This window comes from Odontomachus brunneus, unplaced genomic scaffold, assembly GCF_010583005.1.
Source record: "Odontomachus brunneus isolate Ranch 3 - 2012 unplaced genomic scaffold, Obru_v1 Obru_scaffold_162, whole genome shotgun sequence".
In the NCBI taxonomy this organism is placed as follows: domain Eukaryota; kingdom Metazoa; phylum Arthropoda; class Insecta; order Hymenoptera; family Formicidae; genus Odontomachus; species Odontomachus brunneus.
Window position 1 is genome coordinate 238327 of NW_022639612.1, and position 21433 is coordinate 259759.

Below are 21433 nucleotides of genomic sequence, written 5' to 3' on the forward strand. Positions count from 1 at the left end.
CTCTCTCTCTCTCTCTCTCTCTCTCTCTCTCTCTCTCTCTCTCTCTCTCTCTCTCTCCATCCCTCATACAAGCGATACTTTGTATTAAATGTTGACTCAAGACGTCCAGTAACCGAGCAGATTAACCGAGACGACGAAGCGCAAATGTAAAAAATATTAGTGTAAAAAATAACAAAGGTCTAACCGCACGCGCGCACCCTCACACCCGCCGGGGGGGAAAAAGCGCTTGCTCTAGCAAGCGTTTCGCCCGACAGAGGTGCTTTTCATCGCAGATCGTTAATCGCGTCGCACTCGCGGCAACTAGCGAGTGGCCACGGCCAAAGTGCACTTTCTTTAACACCGGAAACAGTGGCCGTCGCATATCGCTGACCGACGCTAAATGCACACGGACGATAACGTCGTAAAGCCAGGAGAGCTTTCGGTTCGACTGACAGCCCTTCGAGTGCACCGCCGCTCGGAAGCTCGAGGTTATTGACTCGCCACTCCACTTCAATACGAACTACCGACACATCTACGTCACGCGCACACTAGCATATGTTCGATGAGACGCAACAAGAGAGAGAGAGAGAGAGAGAGAGAGAGAGAGAGAGAGAGAGAAGGAGTTATGGAGGTGGAAAAGAGAGAAGTAAAGAGAAAGAAAGCGAGAAATGAATGGGGGCCGGCTTGGAAAAGAACACCGGTCCGAAAGACTTGGCTCCACCAGGTACGAAAGACTGCTTTCAAAAGTCGTATGTTTCTCTAGTCCTTGACTATACGTACTTAATATCCCGCGATTGTACGATCGCATGCACGTGGTTCGACTCGATAGTCAACTGTAGTTTCATGTAATCTCGTTTCACCGCGATTAATTGTCGATTAACGGCGAGAGGAATGTAGCGCAAAACAGAGAAAAAAGTGAAACAGAGAGACTCGAAAAAAAAGAAAGCATATCTCCCATAGCATATTGCGAGGTATATTGATACGATTATCTTCGGTTATTCGCTTGTTCATACGTTCGTGCATGAGCCACTGTTACCAATGAATTCTAATTTCCACGCTAACCAAGCGCCAATTCGCGAAGAAAGTGCTAGCCGTGGCGAAATATCGAAATTTAGAATTGCATGTACCACGGTGCGACCGTTGTGAAAATGAACAGTGAGAGAGAGAGAGAAATATTTATTTTATTCCTAAAACATATCCTCTAAGGATTATATATGAAGTTACATAAAACATATGATTAATATGAAAGAGTTGCAAGAAATAATATTTGACATAATATTGATGATAGTTTCACAAATTTAAATTGATATATTTGACACATTTTAAGGAAATTAATTTAAATAAATAGATGGAGAGAATCTCTAAATAAATAATCTTTAGATAAGCAAAAATTAATTTCAATAGATAGATAGAGAGAGAGAGAGAGAGAGAGAGAGAAAGAGATTAACATAGGATTTAATTCAGCGTTAATTACATTTGAAATTCAAACTTTGGGACGTGCTGTCGTTGAAAATCCGAAACGTCACGAGAGCCGATGCACCAAATCAACGGCTAACTTAATTACACGAATAACATGGCTGCTCTTTTGCACTACATAAATCACAAGAAACACATAGCAGCCCGCATAGTCTCTCTCTCTTTCCCTCTCTCTCTCTCTCTCTCTCTCTCTCGGTCTTCGGGACACGGTATCTGCCTATATATATTCGCAGTCGCGGTGTGATTGTAAACTCGGCCTTTCGAGATAAATGGGCAATTACCCCGGCGCATAATGCGTATGCAATTTACACCGATCAATCTGCTACTCGCAAGAACACTCGCGCGCGACACAGCCAGACCACGCCGGCTGCACGGCTGTATATATTTACACACAGAAGTGCCCTCGCATACACGTCGCGAGGCTCGATACCAAAAATTGCACACGTTGATATGGTGGAAAAAAAAAGAAGAGGATGCGCAACGGACATAAAAATATTCCGATCGTCGTATATCGCGGCCGCCGCAAGACGCGATAATCGATAGACCGATAATCAATATCAGCGAAATGTATCGTACCGTTAATTATTATTTACGTCCGGTTCCTTTTTTTCGATATCATACACCTGCGCGCGCGCGCGCGCACACACGCGCAGATATCGTAACCCGATACTCGGAGCACGAGCGGTGGAGTTATTTCAGCGATGGATTTTAACGAATTGTAAATACAGCGCGGCCACACGCGGCGCTCCATCGATTTTATCCGCGTTCTCGAGAACAGACCGCCGAAGGGGGTAAGAAACGGTACTCGTGCGGTACGACGTCTAATTGCGAGAGAGAACGAGAGCTTCGATCTTCTTGGTGAATTTCGGCGGACGCAACGGTTCAGAGAAACGGGAAGTAACGGCGAAAGCCGCATCGTGACGGTTTGACAGCTCCGGGATGGCCGCGACTATTCCATTAATTACGAGGCAACCTTCTCGGCTACTCAATGGGTAGTTAGCGGTCAATACTCGGCTCGCGTCAATAATCACTGAGTGGTGCGCGCGCGGTGGGTAGTAGTACGGGGCGTCGGGGCTTTGATGCGCTAATTTACTCCACCTGCGCTAATGCCCCTGTCCCCCGCCGCCGCCCCCGTCATCCCTCGTCGGCGCAGCCCTGCCTGGCCGTTGTTCCGCCGGTTTGGAACAACGATTGTCTAAGTGCGTGTGCGGATTCGGCGTGTCGCGCGTCGCCCTGTCGATTCTCACATACGTGACGACGTATGAAACTTGAGCACAAAGCCGTCGGATACCGTTGGAGCGCGTAATTCGACGCACAGCAGACTCGCGAACGGAATTCACGCCGAATACCGAGTCGACGGTGAATTTTAAATTCACTTCCTCGGGTCATAAATTGAACGCGCGATGCAAATGGAACGGTCGATATTGGATTATTAGTGACGCTCGCGGTTTAACTCTGTACGATACGCGTCATGTAGATGTTTCTGGTCTCATTTGTTTCATTTTTATTATTCAAGCATGTCAACAGAGGACATTGCGAAGCAAGTGCGCGCAATACTCGCAACAATTATCCATAATAATATTTACAATAATATAATAAACATGAAAATTAATTGTGAAAATCAAGTGCTGGTATATGCGCATATGCTTTATGCGCGGAAAATAACGCTGAATGGGAAAAAGAGCAGCGTGGCGTGTAACACCAGACTGTGTCCATTCTATGTGTGTGAACCAGCAAATGCAGATATTTATGAGTGCAAATAAAAAAAAAAGAAAGAAAACACGATGCAACGATGTGTGACTCAAAAGATATGTTACCAGCACGTTGCGTGCAATAGCCGAACGAGAATTTTTTAATTAGAACCCTCATGAACTCAAACTGTTTTGTGTTTTTATCGGAGATATTTTATTGATTCCCATTGCTCTCAAAATTCTAATTGAGATGTTCTCGTTTCCACCGGTCGGAATTTTTATTTTGTCCTTTTTATTTATTTATTTCATTGTTTTAAGAGATACTTTACTCGCGTTGCTCGAAACGCATCGCGGTAACAGCAACTACGGCACGTAACATATTTACTGCGACTCCACTTCATCATTCACGCGTCGAGTGTGAGAGCACAACAGAATCATAAAACAGGATTTTAACCGGCGCATTTCCCGGACACATTGCCATCGATTGCTTCTAATTAATCACACATAACGTGTAATAAATCGTAAACAACGCGCTGGATTTTAATGACAGTACTTTAGTCAGCACGCGGCGCCGCCGTCGGTCAATCCGATTATTTTCATTTGCTACAGCACATTACTAATTTTATTTAACAGCCTTTGGAGAGAGCGCCTCCGTCGACACACAATTTGATTCATCGAAAATTAATTAATCGTCCCGGGCACAAAGTCGCGACTGGATCGCGTCAACGTGCGCCCGCACTCGCGACGTATTGTCGAGCGCGAGAGAGGAGGGGATGGGCTGGAGGGAGGAAACAAAAACAAAAACCTCATGGCAGTTCATTTATACGTATGGAAACAAAGCAACGGCGCGTAATCGTCGCGTCGACGCGCGGTGTTGGCTCTTTTTCCCTTTTTTCTTTGTTCTCTCCCCTCCTCGATCTCTTTCACTTTTTTTTGTAATCGGGAAGAGATAATCTCCGCATTCGAAATTTACACGCGGCTGTACGCGGCGGGCGTGTTTTACACGTGCGTGCCTTGCTATTATGCCCTCCTCCTCTGTGCCGTTATGAACACCCCATGTAAACGTCCTTCTCCTCCTCCTCCTCCCCCTGCAGCCCATCCTCGATAGCGGGTTTGCTCTCGCCGCTCTCGGCACTCGGGCGGCGCTTCCGCGCTTTTGAGCGGCGACAACGGTAGAAACAATGAGCAACGCCGGTCGCCTCGGGTAAACTCTTCCTTTTGTCGCGGCGCACGGCAAAGTGTACACCCCACGCAAAAAGGGACTCACCCGGTTTATGAGTCAACCGTACTCCCGACTTTCGGGCGCTACCGCGCACACGCGAGAAAATAATGAGCGCGATAATTGCCTTCGCGAGAACGACACGTGATAAATTCTCTCAGCGAAGGTAAATTTAATTGAAATTGCTTGGATTGTCACGGCTGCTCCCCGGGCTTTTTTCGTGTCCGCGCCGCACTCCCCCAACAACGTCCCATAGATCTTTCGCGCCGTGGAAACGTCGAAACGAAAAATTTTTCTCTACGTGTGTAGAGAGAGTGTCACGGGTATTTTCATTCATACAAATTTTTTGTCGATTTCATCGTATCCAGCGATGTTTATCTCACCAAAAAAATGAGATAATTTTGCTAAGAAATATACACTTTTAAATATAATCTTAATTCCTTTTGATATATGCAAATAGCACGTATGAAATAAAAGAATAATAAATTAAGGCTGAGTGTCGATCTGTTCCATGGTTACAAAATTCTACTGTAATTTTTATTACAAAATTGCCTCGGTGGATACATGAGGCAGTGGAAAATTTTAAAATTTTCGCGATATATTCCGTATTAGCTTAGCAGAAAATAAACGAAGCGTGTGCGACACGATTTGTAAATTAATCATTACCTTTCGCGACATCAATAACTTATTTGTACTCCTATTGTATCTGGAACGTATGTTCATTCGGGACAATAATAATTCGCGCGTAAAATACGTAAAGAGCGGCAGGAATCTCAAAATGCTCGCAATCCCATCGACGCTTAAGAACATAATTTCTTCGCGAAAGAATCGTAAAACATTGTGACAAGGATCTCAATTTCCTCGAATCGCATCGAGGTCGTGCACGCTCGGTGCAGCAACTGCGCCGATATGTACATGAATCAAAAAGCACCACGACGTCGGGCGCAATCGAAAGGCGATACGAGCGAGCGGAATGCCACGAATTTCGTTGACGTAGCTCTATATACCGATGGAGTTCCGCTATTGGCCGGCAGTAGTAGAGGGACACGTATAGCCGGCCAGAAGGGGTGGTGGTTCGATATTGGTCAGACAGTGGAATGCCCTCTGTTCGCGCCAGACAACAAGATTTCTCTGTACCTTATACCGATCTGGTCAGCTTTATAGAGTGGTAGTACGTAGGGAAAAGGAAAGATGATAGATAAAGAGGAAGGGGAAAACGATAGATCGAAGAGCAAGAAAATGCGAGTAGCGCGAGGCTACGGAAGCGAGGGGGGCAAAGAGAAAGAGAGAAAAAGAGAGAAAAACGATGACGACGAGTTAAATGAAAAATCGAAGAGACGAAGTGATAAAAGTTGCAAGTACCAGTAAGCTGCTAAATGTCATCGCCAGATCTTTCCACAATATGGACGCATGTCTTCGCGATGGATGCTATCTCGAAAAGACGATATTAAATCGAATCTTCCTTGGGAAAGAGAAAATGAAGAGGAACGAAAGCCGTGATAGAAGAGAGACAAAATGAAAAACAGGGAGATATAGGAAAGTCTGCTAGTTATTTTGACGTGAACTCGCAAGAGAGAGATGATGCACTGAGTAGAGATTATCATGAAATATATATGCGTAAGCCGTCAATATAAACATTTGAAGAATAAATTTAAAAAAGTGTCAGAACGAGAAGATGCCCCGTATCTGGTGTCGCGCAATAGGAAATTGTATTAGCAAGTGCGCAAAGAAACATTCGTTATATCCGTTCCCATTCGAATCCTGACTTAATTCGAAAACGCACGGCAAAAGGAACTCCGGGAAGCGTAAGCTACGGTGGAGCAGCAAAGGATGACTTGCTCGAAGATGAATCTCCAGGAAGCCGCAGCCTGTGCTCAACGCGTGTGAGTCGAGGACGAGCGACGCTCCGCTCAACACGCCTGTCTATTTGTCGTGTAAAATACGAGTAACCTGGCGACCGCGCGGAGCATACATTATCCTCGGCTTTTTCTCACTCGCGGATTTGGTGTCGAGTATTGGGGTCGCCCCAAGGCAAATCTATCCCTATCAACCGCAGACCGACGTTACCCCGAGAATGCGAACCTTCGTCCGTGCGCGCGAGCGCACCCTTCCGCTCCAGTCCGCGTTTTATCGCGCAGAGGGAGACGAGACGGCTGAATTCCCGATGATCGGCGAAAAGTGGAAGTGATGATCTCGCGAGACGTGTATTACGCTGTATTATCGTCGAAGGAAACTTTTCTACCTTTCATACCCCTCCAAGTGCGCTTCCCCCAATGTGATGCAGATTTTTCGGCACGTTCTCTTTTACTGTCTAGATTTCTTGGGGTGAAATTTCACTTGAAAAGTAGGATAACAGCTGAGTTACTCGAATCCCAGAGATTTTTCACTTAGAGTGAATTCTCTACTCTGAATCATCGAGTGAATACTTTCTTTCGAAATTGGAGAGCGAGTTTCACGTATTTCACTGTCACGCAGATAAATAAATTTATTTCAGTTGTTTCGTTGAAACATTCACTCGTGTGGAGTCAGAATTCACTCTAAGTTTGAGCGAAACGTTTCCCCGAAACTTTTACGATTGTGATAGTGTTTTCACCCTTCGAGCTTTTTTCGCTCGTTTTGAAAAAAAATTATATCAACTATTTTTTTTTCTCTGAACATATCTTGTGCACGAAAATATGAATATTTACGAAATTTGGTCAATTGTTTTTTTAATTTGTTCCGTCAAAACTGCTGTAAATATCTTTTTTTTAATTTTAGTAATATTTGTTTTAAATTTTAGTGATATTTTATTATTTGCATGAGAGCATTATTATTCATTTATATGGTAACATTTATTATTTCATCACGACTGCCGTCCATCATCGCGCATTTCGCTTCGGCCCCTTGTCAATTCTGTCGTAATGTATCTCAAATCAAGCAAAATTGTAGCGATTCCGCCAATTTATATTTGACATTTTTAATTTCGTAAAAACGTCACACATTTCAGCACTGAACAATAAACGGTGCGTATACACGTCTATAATGGTGTGTAGCGTAAATAATCGGGCGAAAATATCGGGCAGTAGCTTTTCTGTATGTTACCAAATTTCTGTGTTACCAAACTGAATTTGCATCAAATTTCTGTATTACCAAACTGAATTTCTCGATCACAATATTACGCTATGGCCGTGGGCGATATGCACACGCAGCCAAAGCTAAGCAACGATATAGCTAAAGAGACACGATAATCACCAATATATATGTGGTTATTGTTAAAAACGTCAAAATAACGATGCCCGTCCGAAGTCGCGATGTTTCGCCACTAAAATTGATCGCGAATTGATTCAAGTAACCGAAAATTCAACGTAGAGCCCCGAAACAATACACTTCATATCTTTCTCGTAACACAATGGCTGCAAAATGCTCATTAAAACCACATAAAGTTAACACATCGATCATCACGGTGATTGCCGTCTATTATTTAACCGAGAAATAATTTAACTGCTACAAGTTGGACGAATTGCTAATTTGGCGCGACTGTAATAGTCTCGAACGAGCTACGTTGTGCGGAATTTTCAACTTCTAATTGTGCCGAGCTTAACGTTCGTCGCAATAACACTCGGATAATGCAGCGCTACCCAATACACAATACCTACACGAGGTATGCATTGATGTCTTATTGATGTCTCGCGATATTCGCGAGTACTGTGTGGCATGCGCGCAATGTGCAGAAAGCAAAGTATGAAAGAAGTACACAAGCCATTGCATTTCAATGAAAGCTTACTTACTTACTTGCTTACTTTGCCGGCGTTGTTGGCGTGCTGAACGCGCGCTTCCGGGGGTAGAACACGTTGATTTGTTTTCCCCGACTTCGCGGGAAGGTAGACGTTAAGTATACTCAACGTCTTATCGTGCGCCGCGGATTTCGGTGCCATATTTCATGCGGCGGGCAACTTTTAGCCTTCTTCCTTCGTACTTACTCGACCGGTTTGCGAGAGGCACAATAGAGAAGATATATCCGGAGATTTATGAAGTCGGTATACTTCATTTGAGATACACGAAATAAATCGGGACGCCGAATTCGTGAGAGAGAGAGCGGGCGGAAATAATTGGTTACGTCTCGAGGATTTATATGCGGAAACAATCGGAATCCGCTCCTCGATATTATGCTGCCTCTATCTCGAGTCGAAATTTCGCTTGCGCATTAATCCTGCAAATTTTCCGTCCAATTGGGAGGACCAATGGAGAAGTTCTAGATATAACACTGTACAGTCTATTGTGCCACCTTGGTGCTGCGAATGCTTACTTACTACCATCTTCTCCACGTCAAGACCTAAAGAAGAACCTGTTAAGAATGCTTCGAAGTTTTGTGCCACAGACATTTTCAGAAAGTGGAATCCGAGATTATTTTATATTTGATTCTACAAATCCCATCTATCCTAATTCTTTTCAATAAAACGTAACAATAAAAGAGTTGTAAAAAAAGAAAATTTGTTTCATCTGCTCATTTACCTAGATATTAATATCCAATGGATTATTTTATATCTGCTTATCGCAATACTCTATTTGCAATTGAATCCTCCATCATTTACCTATATTAATTATTTAATATTTGCTTCTCTCGCGTGAATAATTTATTTGCAGTTGAATAAGTTACATAATTGATACGCTGCTTATTGAAATTACAAATTAAAGATTAAATATGAGTAGGATATTGCGATACTCGACTATTAAACAATTCCGACATAAGTTCTTTTTTAACTTTCAAAATGGAAGAAAACAGCAATAAACAAGTATTTGTAACGTCAAAAGACGTGAAGACTATTATATCTCGAGATTCTCCATTAGTTCTTCGAGTTCGATGAAACTCGCAGAGTTAATATGAGATCAAGATTTCGACTCGAATATATTTGCAAGTCTATGACGTGCGAATGAGGTGTCGCGACATGCCAATAAAGGCATAAGGCACATTTACCGATTAATTGTAACGCTAAATATAAATCACAAACAATTTTGTTCAATCAGTTTGTTTGCGAGAATGAGATGCAAAGGATGAACGTTACGAAATGAATATTCGACCCTCTCTCGCTTAATTTAGCAAATTTATACACGGCGTTGTAAATCGCGCGAAAATGACCAAAGTTTCTCTCGAACGGCAAATAATCGTTGGCGCACGTCAACGTTCAAAAGCGCCGCGCTAAGCAAAGCCGCGGGTACAACGTGGAGTAAAGGCTCGCGCGGGTACCGAAAAATAAACAGTACTCTCCGTGAAGCAGAGTAACCCAGACGACGCACAGAGGAGAACGCACAAAAACGTGGAGTGGAGAACGCGCGTCGCACCCTCTCGCCTCTCGGCCCGAGGGCGGACGTGCCGCTCTCTCCACGGGAGATAAAAGCTAGCTGCTACGTTCTCCGTGTACCCGGATATTAAAAACAGGAGTGGAGCGAGAGCGCGCGAAGGTTCATTTGGACGGGGCTTCGACCTCTCGAACGAGAAGAGCTGAAGAGCGTCACGCGCGCGTCAACCGGCAGCGCGATTGTTTCTCGTCTCACGGCGAACGTGCACGCTTCTCGTCGCGGCGACAGGCGCGGCCAACGAAACGAGTGACGCGCCGGGGTCTGGCAGAAAGGGAGGAAAAAGACGGGAAAAAGGGGAGGAGAAAAAAATAGCGAGCAAAATGCGAATTTTTAGGGCAAATGCATATTCATGTCACGACGATGCGACCGCGGACGGCTCCAAGTGGCGCGTATTAATATGCATAAATCCTGCCATTACCGGCAGCTCAGGCAGCTCGGAGAACGTCTCCTCCCGCGATTTATCCGCGGGTCGACCGACTTGCCGGGAATTCTTGGGAAGAACGACACCTGCACCCCTTCCCGTTGTGCCTACTGAATAGTGGCCAGCTCGCCGGAAGATGGTAGTGGGGGCGGAGGGCGAAGCAGCGAGGAGAGAAAATTTTTAATTGCGGCGAGACGCGCAACGTACCGACCTTTTTGCGAGTATTTTCGACATCAGTTGATTTTATAACTTACATTTCGCTGCGTTAAGTGACGAGTGAGCGACAAGCGTAGAGAAAAGTAGCGCGACATAAGTATCGGAAGAGATATTTTTCGAAAAAGCATGATATCTCAAAGAGGAGAGCGGTTATCATCGAGAGTAAGAGTCGTCAGTGAGAACTTGCGGAAGACAACCCCGAGAAAGACATAATTCACTGTCCCTAGTAGTATATCTGGGAGCGGGCGAATTTTGTCGAGTCAGAGCTTCGCGCACACTTCTTTGACCCTTTTCTTCTTCAATACGGATAAGACGTGCCATCCCCTTCCACCGGTTAATGTATTGTATCGGGCATTTCATCGCATCACGGGCGAAAATATCCGACCGTATTCATGAGACCGTTATTAGAAGAGGAGAGGATTAGGTGCAAAATGCAAAACGCGAATTTTGCGGAAAACACGGGAAACAGAGAAAAACTTGCCCTTCCGATTATACGTGGTGGAAAAATTTTTCTCGCGGAAGTTATCGCCCCTAAACGTACCCGGCGCATACCTAAAAAATTTCGACAGTCGGAATTTTGCGAGAATTTAATCATTCGTGCAAAATTGAAAGGCTTTATGCAAGATAGGATCACGTTTTCCAAAAAGTTCACATCTCGCTTTCCCGGAGCCGCGCATAAAAATGCGTTATATCCGGGAAATCCGCAGGTTTTATAATTACCGAGCGAAAGCGGAATCATATTGTGAAAATAAAAATATTATATGAATACATAAGTAACGCAATTAATTTCGCCGTCAAACGTCAACTAATGTTTTAGTATAATATCGATCGCATGCATTTGTGAACCGACCTATCAATGGCGCAGGTCAACCGGTCATTCATCTGTCAGTTAAATAAACGCATTTCAAACCCGTGTTTTAATTCACAATGTTTTTTTTTTTTTCCTGCTCAAACATCGGGTCGACATTTCATATGCGTACCGTTTAAAATTGTTTCGCCAATAACATAACGCGATTTATATAATTCAAATCGCACGTGCGAGCATGTTGAGCGTGGTCGCGAAGCGGTCAGTGCACCGCTGTGAGAGAAAGAGAGATTATATCGATCGTATATTTATTAAAACGTAGATAAACAGAAATGCGCGCGGAGCGGAGGAGAGAAGAAAAAAGGAAGACGAAATAAACGGCATTAAATTTCCAGGAGATATCTCGCGAAACAGCGCGGCTTTAATTTTTCACGTTAATAGGAAATCCGACTTCAAAGGATTAAACGTCGAAGAAGATTGCAAGCTACTCACCGAGCACCACCAGCTTCACCGGTCTGCCGAAGAGGATCTTCCCCTGGTCGTCCTCCAACCTGCAGCCCCACACACCGTCATCCTCTAATCTGACGTTGTCTATGTGTAACGCCGCGGTCGTGGAGTCGCCGATGTACCTGTGCCCGGTTCCGCTCATTTCCGTTCTCGTGTCTATCGTGATCATATCTACCGGACTTCCCTCGTGTAGCCACGTCGCCGGTCGTATTCTGTAACTTCTGACGGGACGTGGCGTCTGCATTATTAGTTCACTCAGCGAACTTCGTCATGCCCGATCTCTGGGCGACGAAGAGCGCCTTACTACACTCCACGCTATTTACAAGGAAACCTTCGGAAGTGTCTCTCGCCGATTTTGATGAATTTTAATTTACATTGTAAATCAACACAAGTAAAATGACAGAACCTCTTTTTTCAAGTATAATGATTTCAACGTTTAGGGAGGCCGAAAGTATATCATAAATGAAATGTATGAGAAAATATTTTATATTTCACTTAAAATATTTACAACTTTGAAATATTATAAAACTTTATATTCTCATAAAATATTATAAATATTTTATTAAAAAAATATATTTTTTATAAAAATATTTATATTTTATGAAAATATATATACAATATTTTTTATGAAATAAAGTTTTAATACGAAATAATATTTAATACGTTCTTTAAAATAATGTATTAAGATTTCTTAAACATTTTTCTCACAATTTCCATGATATTCGAAGAAAATTAAATATTTCCCTTTATATTCGAGGCACTTTTTATCTCAACATTGAGACGAACATATAAGAAAAAAGAGGGTTTTATCATTTTTGTTACTCTACATGTATCCAAAGCCGATCAAATCGATGAGGAAGACTTCTAACGGTTTTCCTTCGTTAGAGAGATTTTGTTTACGTGGCGAGGGGAGTTGTTACTATTTACTGATACTATATTTCTTTTATGGAAAAACGTTATATACATATAAACATTTGTGATGATATACAATGTACATACACAAAGAATATATATATGAAAAAGATAAGAGGAGAGATATCTCTCTCTTAAGAATAAAAAACAAAAGCAATAAATTATCATTATCAATGTACTCGAATATATCATACTTTAGATATATTTTTATTAAAAATTATACACTACGAATATATACTCGGAATGTACTTTATACGGTTTCTACATATTCGAGATTCGTGGGTATTGACCGACGATTTGTTGCAATCGCTACAATTCGATTGGATTTTATACTCTTACCTCGCTCCTGGCAGCAATAATCTCGAGTAATTCCCTTCCAGTTCGCAAGGTAAAATGACCTTGCTGTGAGGCTTCACCACGAGCTCCAAAGGCGGATTGGACGACGTATCGGCCGTGTCTGAGGGTAACGGGACATTGGTCGTAGTGGAAGAACTGGTAGACCATGACTCCTCTTCAGGGGCCAAAAGGGCCGCGGGCTGCGCCACTTCGTCGGGCAGTGGTATCAACGTCGAGCCGGACGTGGTTGTGCTCGTTGTGCTGGTGGTGGTCCTTCTGGAACGCCGGTTACCCTCTTGCCTACCCCGCAACGCAAAAACACCGGCTTCGTTCACAGAACCTGTAACAACGACACGGTATGATGGCGTCGGTCTCTCTAACGTGCTCGCCGTTAAACGAAGTTGCCGTGATTTCGTTTTTTTTCCTCCCGAAGTGCCTCACGCTCTTTCTAACGCGCGCGGTTTTATCGCATGGCTTTTCCCTTCTTTGTCGCCATCTCGCCATTCTTAACGTGCCCCGGTTTGCTTTTTTAACATTTCGGGAGGAATTGTCGCGTGACTTCTCGCGAGAAAACGTTTCAAACTACAAGTTTAGCCATTATCGTTATCGTTGTTTATCGCATACTGCTATAACGCTGCGTGCCGGGTCACATTATATATTAACTATGACGTTAGGTAGATTAATTGAGATGTAATGTAATTATATAACGGGCGGTGCACAATTAAGTAGTTGTCGTAATTACACGAAACCTTTGTCATATAATTTGCCACAATTTTTCTAAGTTGTAAATGTTCTCGGAAACCCTTCTCTCTCACTCTCACACACTTTCTCTCTCTCTTCCCCTCGCTCTCTCTTTCTCTCTCTTTCTCTCTCTCTCTCTCTCAATTCGGACAGAGAGACGCAGATGTGCGGCCAAATTAACAGAACGTATTGTCTTCGGTGCCGCGCGCGCACTTCCAGCTTAAACCGAGCTTCAGAGAAGGGAAGTGCGCGCGTTACCGTCCGTCCAAATTCAAAGGGTGGCTAAATTTTCTGGTCGCCCTTTACGGGGCCGAACAACAGACAAAATTAGTCACCCGCTTCCTCGCCCTACCGCGCGCGCTTTATCACGAAGTAAATATTCTGAAGGCTGGAGCTTGATCGAGTTAGCGCGGCCCCAGAATTCGATAAAGCCGCGACAAGAACGTCGTTGCGAAGGGCACTTTCCGAGCGGCGGCAGCCGTTCCGCACGCTCGGTCGCTCGCACCTAAAACTGCCTATCGAGCTTGGTCGACCGAGACTTCACGAGGAAAACTAATTATGGTCCCGATGAGCCGCAAATAGCTGCAACTACCTAACACAACTAAGAGCTCTTCCCGGGACCCGCCTTCTCATCCTGCAGCCGCGAGTTCCGCAATCCCTCTGTAGCAACCAGCAGTTGAGGGTGACCGACCGCCCAACTTGTTTGCATGCCACGAGGCACTTCTAGGCTGGCTGTTTCATTAACGTTACTCCGTTGTCCGACGACTGAAACGTAAATTTCATTCTTTCGAACCTTTGTGGCGGCAACGTAGCTCGTCACGTTAATCTCCACGCTTCTTGAGACCGGCTCTATTGCGTTTACGCGGCGCTTAATGAGCGTCACTGCGACGTCAGCAACGAGAACGCCAAGTTACCTTTGCTTTTTTCTGTTCTTATAATTAAATCCGCGCGGTAATTTCGCGATCAAACGGCGATTCTGGCTCACGACCGTCGGGAGATTGGGCGTTCGTCGTGAAGCAGGACTCGACATTAGGTTGTAGGATGCAAAGGAAAACGTATCGACCTATAGTCACGTAGCGATATCATGGCGTCGGCCAATAGCGGCTGGCCTCTGTTCATCAACGTTCCCAATAGTATACCCGACTAGTTATACACCGCTATCGAGTGGATGTTGTTCGACGTTGATGCATGCATTATTCAGGCGGTGTATCCATTCATTATTCATGTCATGATCAATGGATGTCAACAGACCGCGATCTGTATCTGAGCACGTCGCTGCTATGGCAGAAAGTGAAAGCGGTTGCTAAGCGAAGTACGTTGACGAGCTCAAAGGAACGTTGCGAGTAACGTGATGTAACGAATTTCTAGCATCACATAGTCGGCGACGCCGACATGATGAACCTTTGATTACAATAGAACCGACCGCGGCGCACACGCTTAGAGAACTCGTTATCGCCCTGTAATTATATTAGACAGAGAAATTTGTACACGTCTTTCGTATCAGACTCGATATTGATATAGCGAATCGTATCTACGGTCTTTGCCGTTACGATCTCTACACGGAGAGAATGTCATAGACATTCCTCATATAAATTCTTCTCAATTTTACTAGGTTCCTAGTAGTGCTGGAAAATAGAGTATCAGATAAAAGGTCTATCTTGCCAAGAAACATAGTAAATTTCGCCAGAAACACAGTAAATTTTTAACAGCACATTTCAGTCATTAAAATATAAATAGCATATGTGAAATGAAAACATAATAAATTATGGCAGAATATCGATCCTCGGCTACAAAATTCTAATAAATTTTACTATACAATTGTCTCAGTGTACTTATATTAGGGATACTCATTAGTAATTTTAGTGATAGATGTAAACTGTGTATTTTTATCACTGAAGAGAGTTGTTCTCAAGAAGTACTATATATTCGGTCATTCTTAAGAAGTACTATACATTCAATATTTAATTAAACTACAAAAATCAACACATTGACAGAATGAAATTACATTTTTTTATCACAATATCACATATTTTCAATAGAAATTTTACGAAGCTAATAATATTATTCGATATTAAAAGATCGGTTTCACCGATTACACGCGATATATTTTGCACTCTTATTGACTTGTTTGATGCTTTCTTGATTAAACGTGTGAGAGCCTTGACAATTTTACCGAATTTTCAAAAATTTTTCAAAGACTTTTAAAAACTTTTCCACGATTATATCGTGAGGCTTCTCGATTATAACGAGGTTAAAAGTACCTGAGCAATCTTATCACTTTGTTTGTGCACGCTGGAAGAGGCACTTTTTGTCATACGAAGGTCTGAAACTAACAAGCCATCTCGATTCGCACCGATCCTTTTGCAACGTATGCACGCGCGATTCGCACAATGCAAGATGATAAGACTGTTAAAAGGATTTACCATCTCGTGTCAGCGGATAAACTCCTTTATAACTCCGCGCTCGCTAAGAAAAGATGAAACTCGCGGTAAATTTCCGCGTACATCAACGCGTCATCGACATACATCACACATCAAAGATGAAATACGCGAGTTCGCGTGGGAATTCCAATAATTTGGAAAGAGGAACAGGTAAACTCCCTCAGAGAAAGAGAGAGAGAGAGAGAGAGAGAGAGAGAGAGCAAAAGAGAGAGAGGGAGAGAGAGAACGACAGCGCCTTGAATCCCTGAGCGCTAGATTTGTCGAACGTTCCGGAAAGGGTCGGCTTTCGCGCAACTTCGTCTCGCGGAATATCCGCCATATGAGCCAAGTTTCGCAAAGTTGCACCTTACCTTCGGTTGTTATCTATTTTACGTTATCACCGCTAATTTTACTCTCGGTTCGGCTCGGTCGAGACTGGAATTTTAAATGGTTCCAACCGCAAGGAATACTTTAGGAAAGTACGCTCTTGTAAATGAGCATCGTTACGACCCTGCGAAGAGCGCGCGTACACCAGTTTTCAGTTTCTGCGTCTACGTAATAACGGCACCACACGAGAGAGTCGATTGTAAAATACGACATACATGTTTGCACGGGAAGAATTTTATAGCAAAAGTTACCATATAGGATTTTGTCGAGGAACAGATCGACATTCTGTAATGATTCTCTGTCCTTTCATCTCATATATGCCATTGATATTTTAGGAAACGAGACTATTAAAACATTGTTGCTATGTTTTCAGCGAAATTTACTACATTCCTTAACATGAGATAGACCTTACCAATAATCTATTCCTGAACTACTAAAGATATAATAAAATTGATATAATTTATATTAACAGAAAAACTATGATATTTCCCCCGTATAAAATACTAAATAAAACCGTATAAATACTTATATTTAGTGCATATAAATCATACACAGAGAGAGATGGTGTATAAATATATACAAAATTATATTTAACACATAGATATATGTATCATATTTTACAATCGCCGCTCACACGTAACGCTATAGTTTCCGTCTCCACAATACCCGCGCGTCCAATTTTCGTTCATTTTCATCGCAAAAAAATACGATTGATAAAAAAAGATTGATCACGAGTTAATCTAGCGGATAACGTACACTCGCGCAATTTCTGTAATCAGGTCAGCGGGAAATATCGCATCTCGCGTTTCGCTATATTATCGGAAATAAAGCTCTATAAAGCAGAACGAAAATTAATCCATACCCGATCAAAACGCGTAATCGGAGCGCACAACAAATGTAAATAATAAAAAAAGGGGGTAAAAATACGCGACGCGCGGAGCGGGGAGCAGCGAGGGATATTGCGTTACGTAATATTTTATTACGCGCATTCAGCCACGTCGTGCGCTCACGCTACACTTCATGTTTACCCGATTATAGTCACCTCTCCCTCCCTCCTCCTCCACCCACCTCTCTTTTTCTGTCTCTCTTTTCCGCGTTGTCCAGGGACCGTCGGTCCCAGAACGTATCAGCGAAACCCGCCTCATCCAGCACATTCGAATCCGAGGGGTGAGCAATGTCCGTTGTTGATGAAAAGTTTCGGGAGTTCTCGGAGGACTTTGCATGTCGACGAGCGGAGGGCGGCTTCCGCCGAAGGCGAGAAGGCCAAAGCGCAAAGCGCCCAGGGTGAGACGGAAGTTGCAAGGGAGGAGGGAAGAGGATATACGGATATATACATATATAGCTCGTTCCCCGGTGGATTTCGAGGTGACCTTGCTGTATGTATACAAAGCGGCAGAGATCAGAGGCGTCTCCGGAGCACGTAGAGAGACCATAGCAAGAGACGGTAGCGAAGGATAAGGGGGGAAACAGAGAGAGAGCGCGCAGAAAGCGAGCGGGGGAGGATTCGGTATCACGGGCGTGTATCGCCGGGAGAATCTATCTTTCGCGTGGAATTCGCAGCACGATCGTCTCTGACGGTGACGGGAGTGATTCTCGGTCAGAGCGACCTGCCTCCCTCTCGCCTCTTTCTTCATCTCACTTCTGTTCCTTCACCTTTCATCTATCTCCGATTCTCATCCTCTTCACTCTTTACTCCGCCGTCTGCGATGTCATCCTGTGCTAAACTCGGTAATACTATCTCCCTCTCTCTCTCTCTTGGCGTGGTGGTAGTTATGAGTCGGTTATCGCTTCGATACGCGTATGGCAATTCGACAACCGCAATGCCCGCGTTAATTTGCATCGACAAGAGCGTCCTCGGATAAGCTAAAACACGAGCCTGATGTTCCCAATGTTCGTCCGCTCGATCTGAGCGCAATCGCGTCTTTGTCGTCTCCTCGGAGAATCGACCGGTAAAATTTCACTCACACTGCGCCGCGCTCTCTCTTCGTCGACTAAGGGTGTCGCTGGGATTTTCCTCACGGGGAAACTCGGGAAACCGAAATAGCGTTCCGCCGCGCACTCTGCGGTCATAGTTGCCCAAGTATACATGCGATCGCAATACTTGGCGATAAGGTTTCGAGTCGTTTATCGGTTTTTGTTCGACGCCACGATAATAGGAGAGCGCAGCAAGACGAGAGGGGTGGCGGCGATGGGCGACGGAGTACATAGCAAGAAGGGGGTGCGCTTCGTTAAAGCGAATCGAGTAGCGGATATCGACTAAGTGAGAAAAACAAGAGGCGACTTCTTGCGCGTAAAGGACTACCTCTCGGGCGCCACCGCCGTGCACCGGTTGAGCCAGGTGCAGGTAACTAGAAATCGTTAGGATCGATACGACGATAACGGTAACCGTCGGCGACCGTAAACATTCCCGGGCTCTCGGGAATCCATTTGTTTTTAAGCACCGCCGATACGTTATAAACTGCGTTCTCTCTCTTATTGCCGCTGGCTGCACCTCCGGGCCACGCCGCGTCGCGTCGCATCGCGTCATGTCGGACCGAGTCGGCGACTTTTGTTTTTATATTATCCCACAGCGACTAACGCAATTCCGTTCATTCGCGATCGCAAACAGCACGCGAACGTAATTGCATTGCCGCTAGTTAAGCCCGGCTTCATATCCCACGGGGTAAATAACCATCCGCTTTCGCGGTGTGCGCACGATAATATCCGAAGATGTCGTGGTCGCAATGAGGGGTTGTACGCAAGAACTTGCTTGAAGCTCGACGATATTTGCCTCAGCCATCGCCGGCGAAATGGCGTCAAGAGCGAAGAAATTCTTCCGCGGACGTGATTTTTAAATTTGCATAAATTACCCTCGCCTCGCTCAACGATTGCGTATCCCGCCCCGTTTTTGTGTCTGTTCGCGGTGCGCTTCGCGGCCCACTCTATAAAAGAACTTCAACAGTCTGACTGAACGAGACGTCATTTAGACGGGCTGTCTGATAATTTATGTGTGTATTGTCAATGAGGTAACGCCCGTGTGCAAGTAGTTGTGCATATAATCGAACAGGAAAGTCTTTCACTTCACAGAAAAAGAATTAGTATCCACTCACAATTGATATATTCAGATTGTTTCATATATAAGCGATGATATATAATTTTATTAGAAGAATTTTGAAGTCTTGAATTTCGATACAATGTTCTTTTTATAATTTTCGTTAAATATTATAATAATTATAAGAGGTACAACATAATATTTTGATCATAATGATATCTTCTTCATCGACAAACATCATATATTCCATCCAGTATTTTGTGCTTTCTATCCATGAAAATTATTTTTGAGTAAGAACATCTTTTTTTTGCTAAATTAAATATATTGATGAAATATATTGATGCAAGTAACTTATATTCATTTAACGTTATAAAATCTTATTTTAACATCAAGTTCCATGTTATAGATGAAGATATTTTTAAAGCAAATATGGTCCTTTTTCTGCATAATGTTGCAAGTTCTACAAATTATTTTTTACTTGACTTTCCTTTTATTCAGATTTGTGACTAAATATCATGAGAGTCTTATTCGATACTGTCTCAATTGTTAGACATTCCGTACAACGCGAGTCACGAGAATCGATCTGTTCGAATCTTGGTTCGATCTTGGCGCAAACTTACGCGACGTCGACGCCCTCTCCAAAAAAGCTCACGGCGTTGCCATTATGAAGCTAAAATATTTATTTAATCTTGCAAAAAAGCTCAACCGGACACCGGGCGCAATGTTTTTTTGTACGAGGAGCGGCACATTGTTTACAGTGTTCCTTGCATTTCCGTGTTTGCCCTGCCGTGTCCGTGTTTGCTTCCTCAGTAAATATCCCGCATTTTCTCCGTTGAGCGCAGATGTCAGGCATGCACGACAAACCTCATAAAAATCTGAAATTATAAAGTCGAGGCCGGCATCTCCCGCGGTACCGCGGATATCTGCTGGTCGTGCGGCCGGCAGAGCGACCACGGTTTCGCGTGTTAAAAATCCAGCGGTTTTTATTTCGTACACGGAAACTAACGAAAAACGGCTCTCTTTCTTCCCTTTCACGGCCGCCGACAAGCACACTCGTTCGCGTCAAATGTTTTTAATTCTTCTCGAGCAACAATCTTCTTACATTACTTCGCGCAGCCTCCCACCCTGTTCGTAATACACAACTTGTTACTTTCATTTTTAAGTCATAATCTAATCTACGGAATGAAATATAACTTGGCTGAGCCTCGCGTATATAAATGATGTATTTTGTGCGAATATAAGCGCAAGGCAGAGAGAGAGAGAGAGAGAGAGAGAGAGAGAGAGAGAGAGAGAGAGAAAGAGAGAGAGAGAGAGACGAAAAGAGAGAAAATGTCTGGACACCTGGAAAAGTATGAATAATGGAGTCTTAACTGGCTTTAAACGTAGGACCGAATTACCGCGAGAACATCGATTATTTCCGCTAATACGCAAGCGCGGGCAAACAGATTTACGTGTCGAACGGCAATAACCCGATAAGCCGCTCGCGCAATAAAACATCGCCGCATGAGCTCTCCGAGATTATTCGCCCGGCCCGAACGACCGCCGAGTCTCGCTCGATGTGGCAAATTAGTGACAATCGTGGACAGATACGCGGCGCGATCGCCGATCGGGCTCCATTAACGGGCACCGCTGTCCGTCCACGTAACGGATCCGTCGGGATTCTAATCTGACCGCAGGGCATGCCTTCTAATATAGATAGGTCTGATTAATTCCGCGGTAACGCGTCGGACGCGCGCGTTCCACGAGGCGCGTGCGATCCCTATGATTACGAGGGCGTAACGTTGTTACACAACGAGGAGCCCGCCAACGATCTGGGCACGGACACGCGGCAGGGAAGCGGACTATGCAAATTAAATCGGAGGGCACTCACGTCCGGACCGCTGTCCATCGAGCGCGAGGAGCAAAAATGCGCGCGCGACAATGACAGGAGAAGCGACTCCTCCTCGTCGTCATCG

General features: G+C 44.1%; 1 protein-coding gene across 14 annotated transcripts in view; it reads right to left on the reverse strand.

Annotated features, from left to right (window-relative positions):
* Positions 1–21433, reverse strand: part of LOC116850977 (hemicentin-2) — a 477927-nt gene that overhangs the window by 178683 nt on the left and 277811 nt on the right. For 13 of the 14 annotated variants that reach the window (XM_032829893.1, XM_032829894.1, XM_032829895.1 and 10 more), the window contains 2 exons: positions 12903–13239; positions 11637–11872 (listed from right to left, as the gene is read on the reverse strand). In XM_032829893.1, the coding sequence (XP_032685784.1) occupies positions 11637–11872; positions 12903–13239 (573 nt within the window). The remainder of the gene's footprint in view (positions 1–11636; positions 11873–12902; positions 13240–21433) is intronic. The other variant, XM_032829888.1, reaches the window with a different exon arrangement.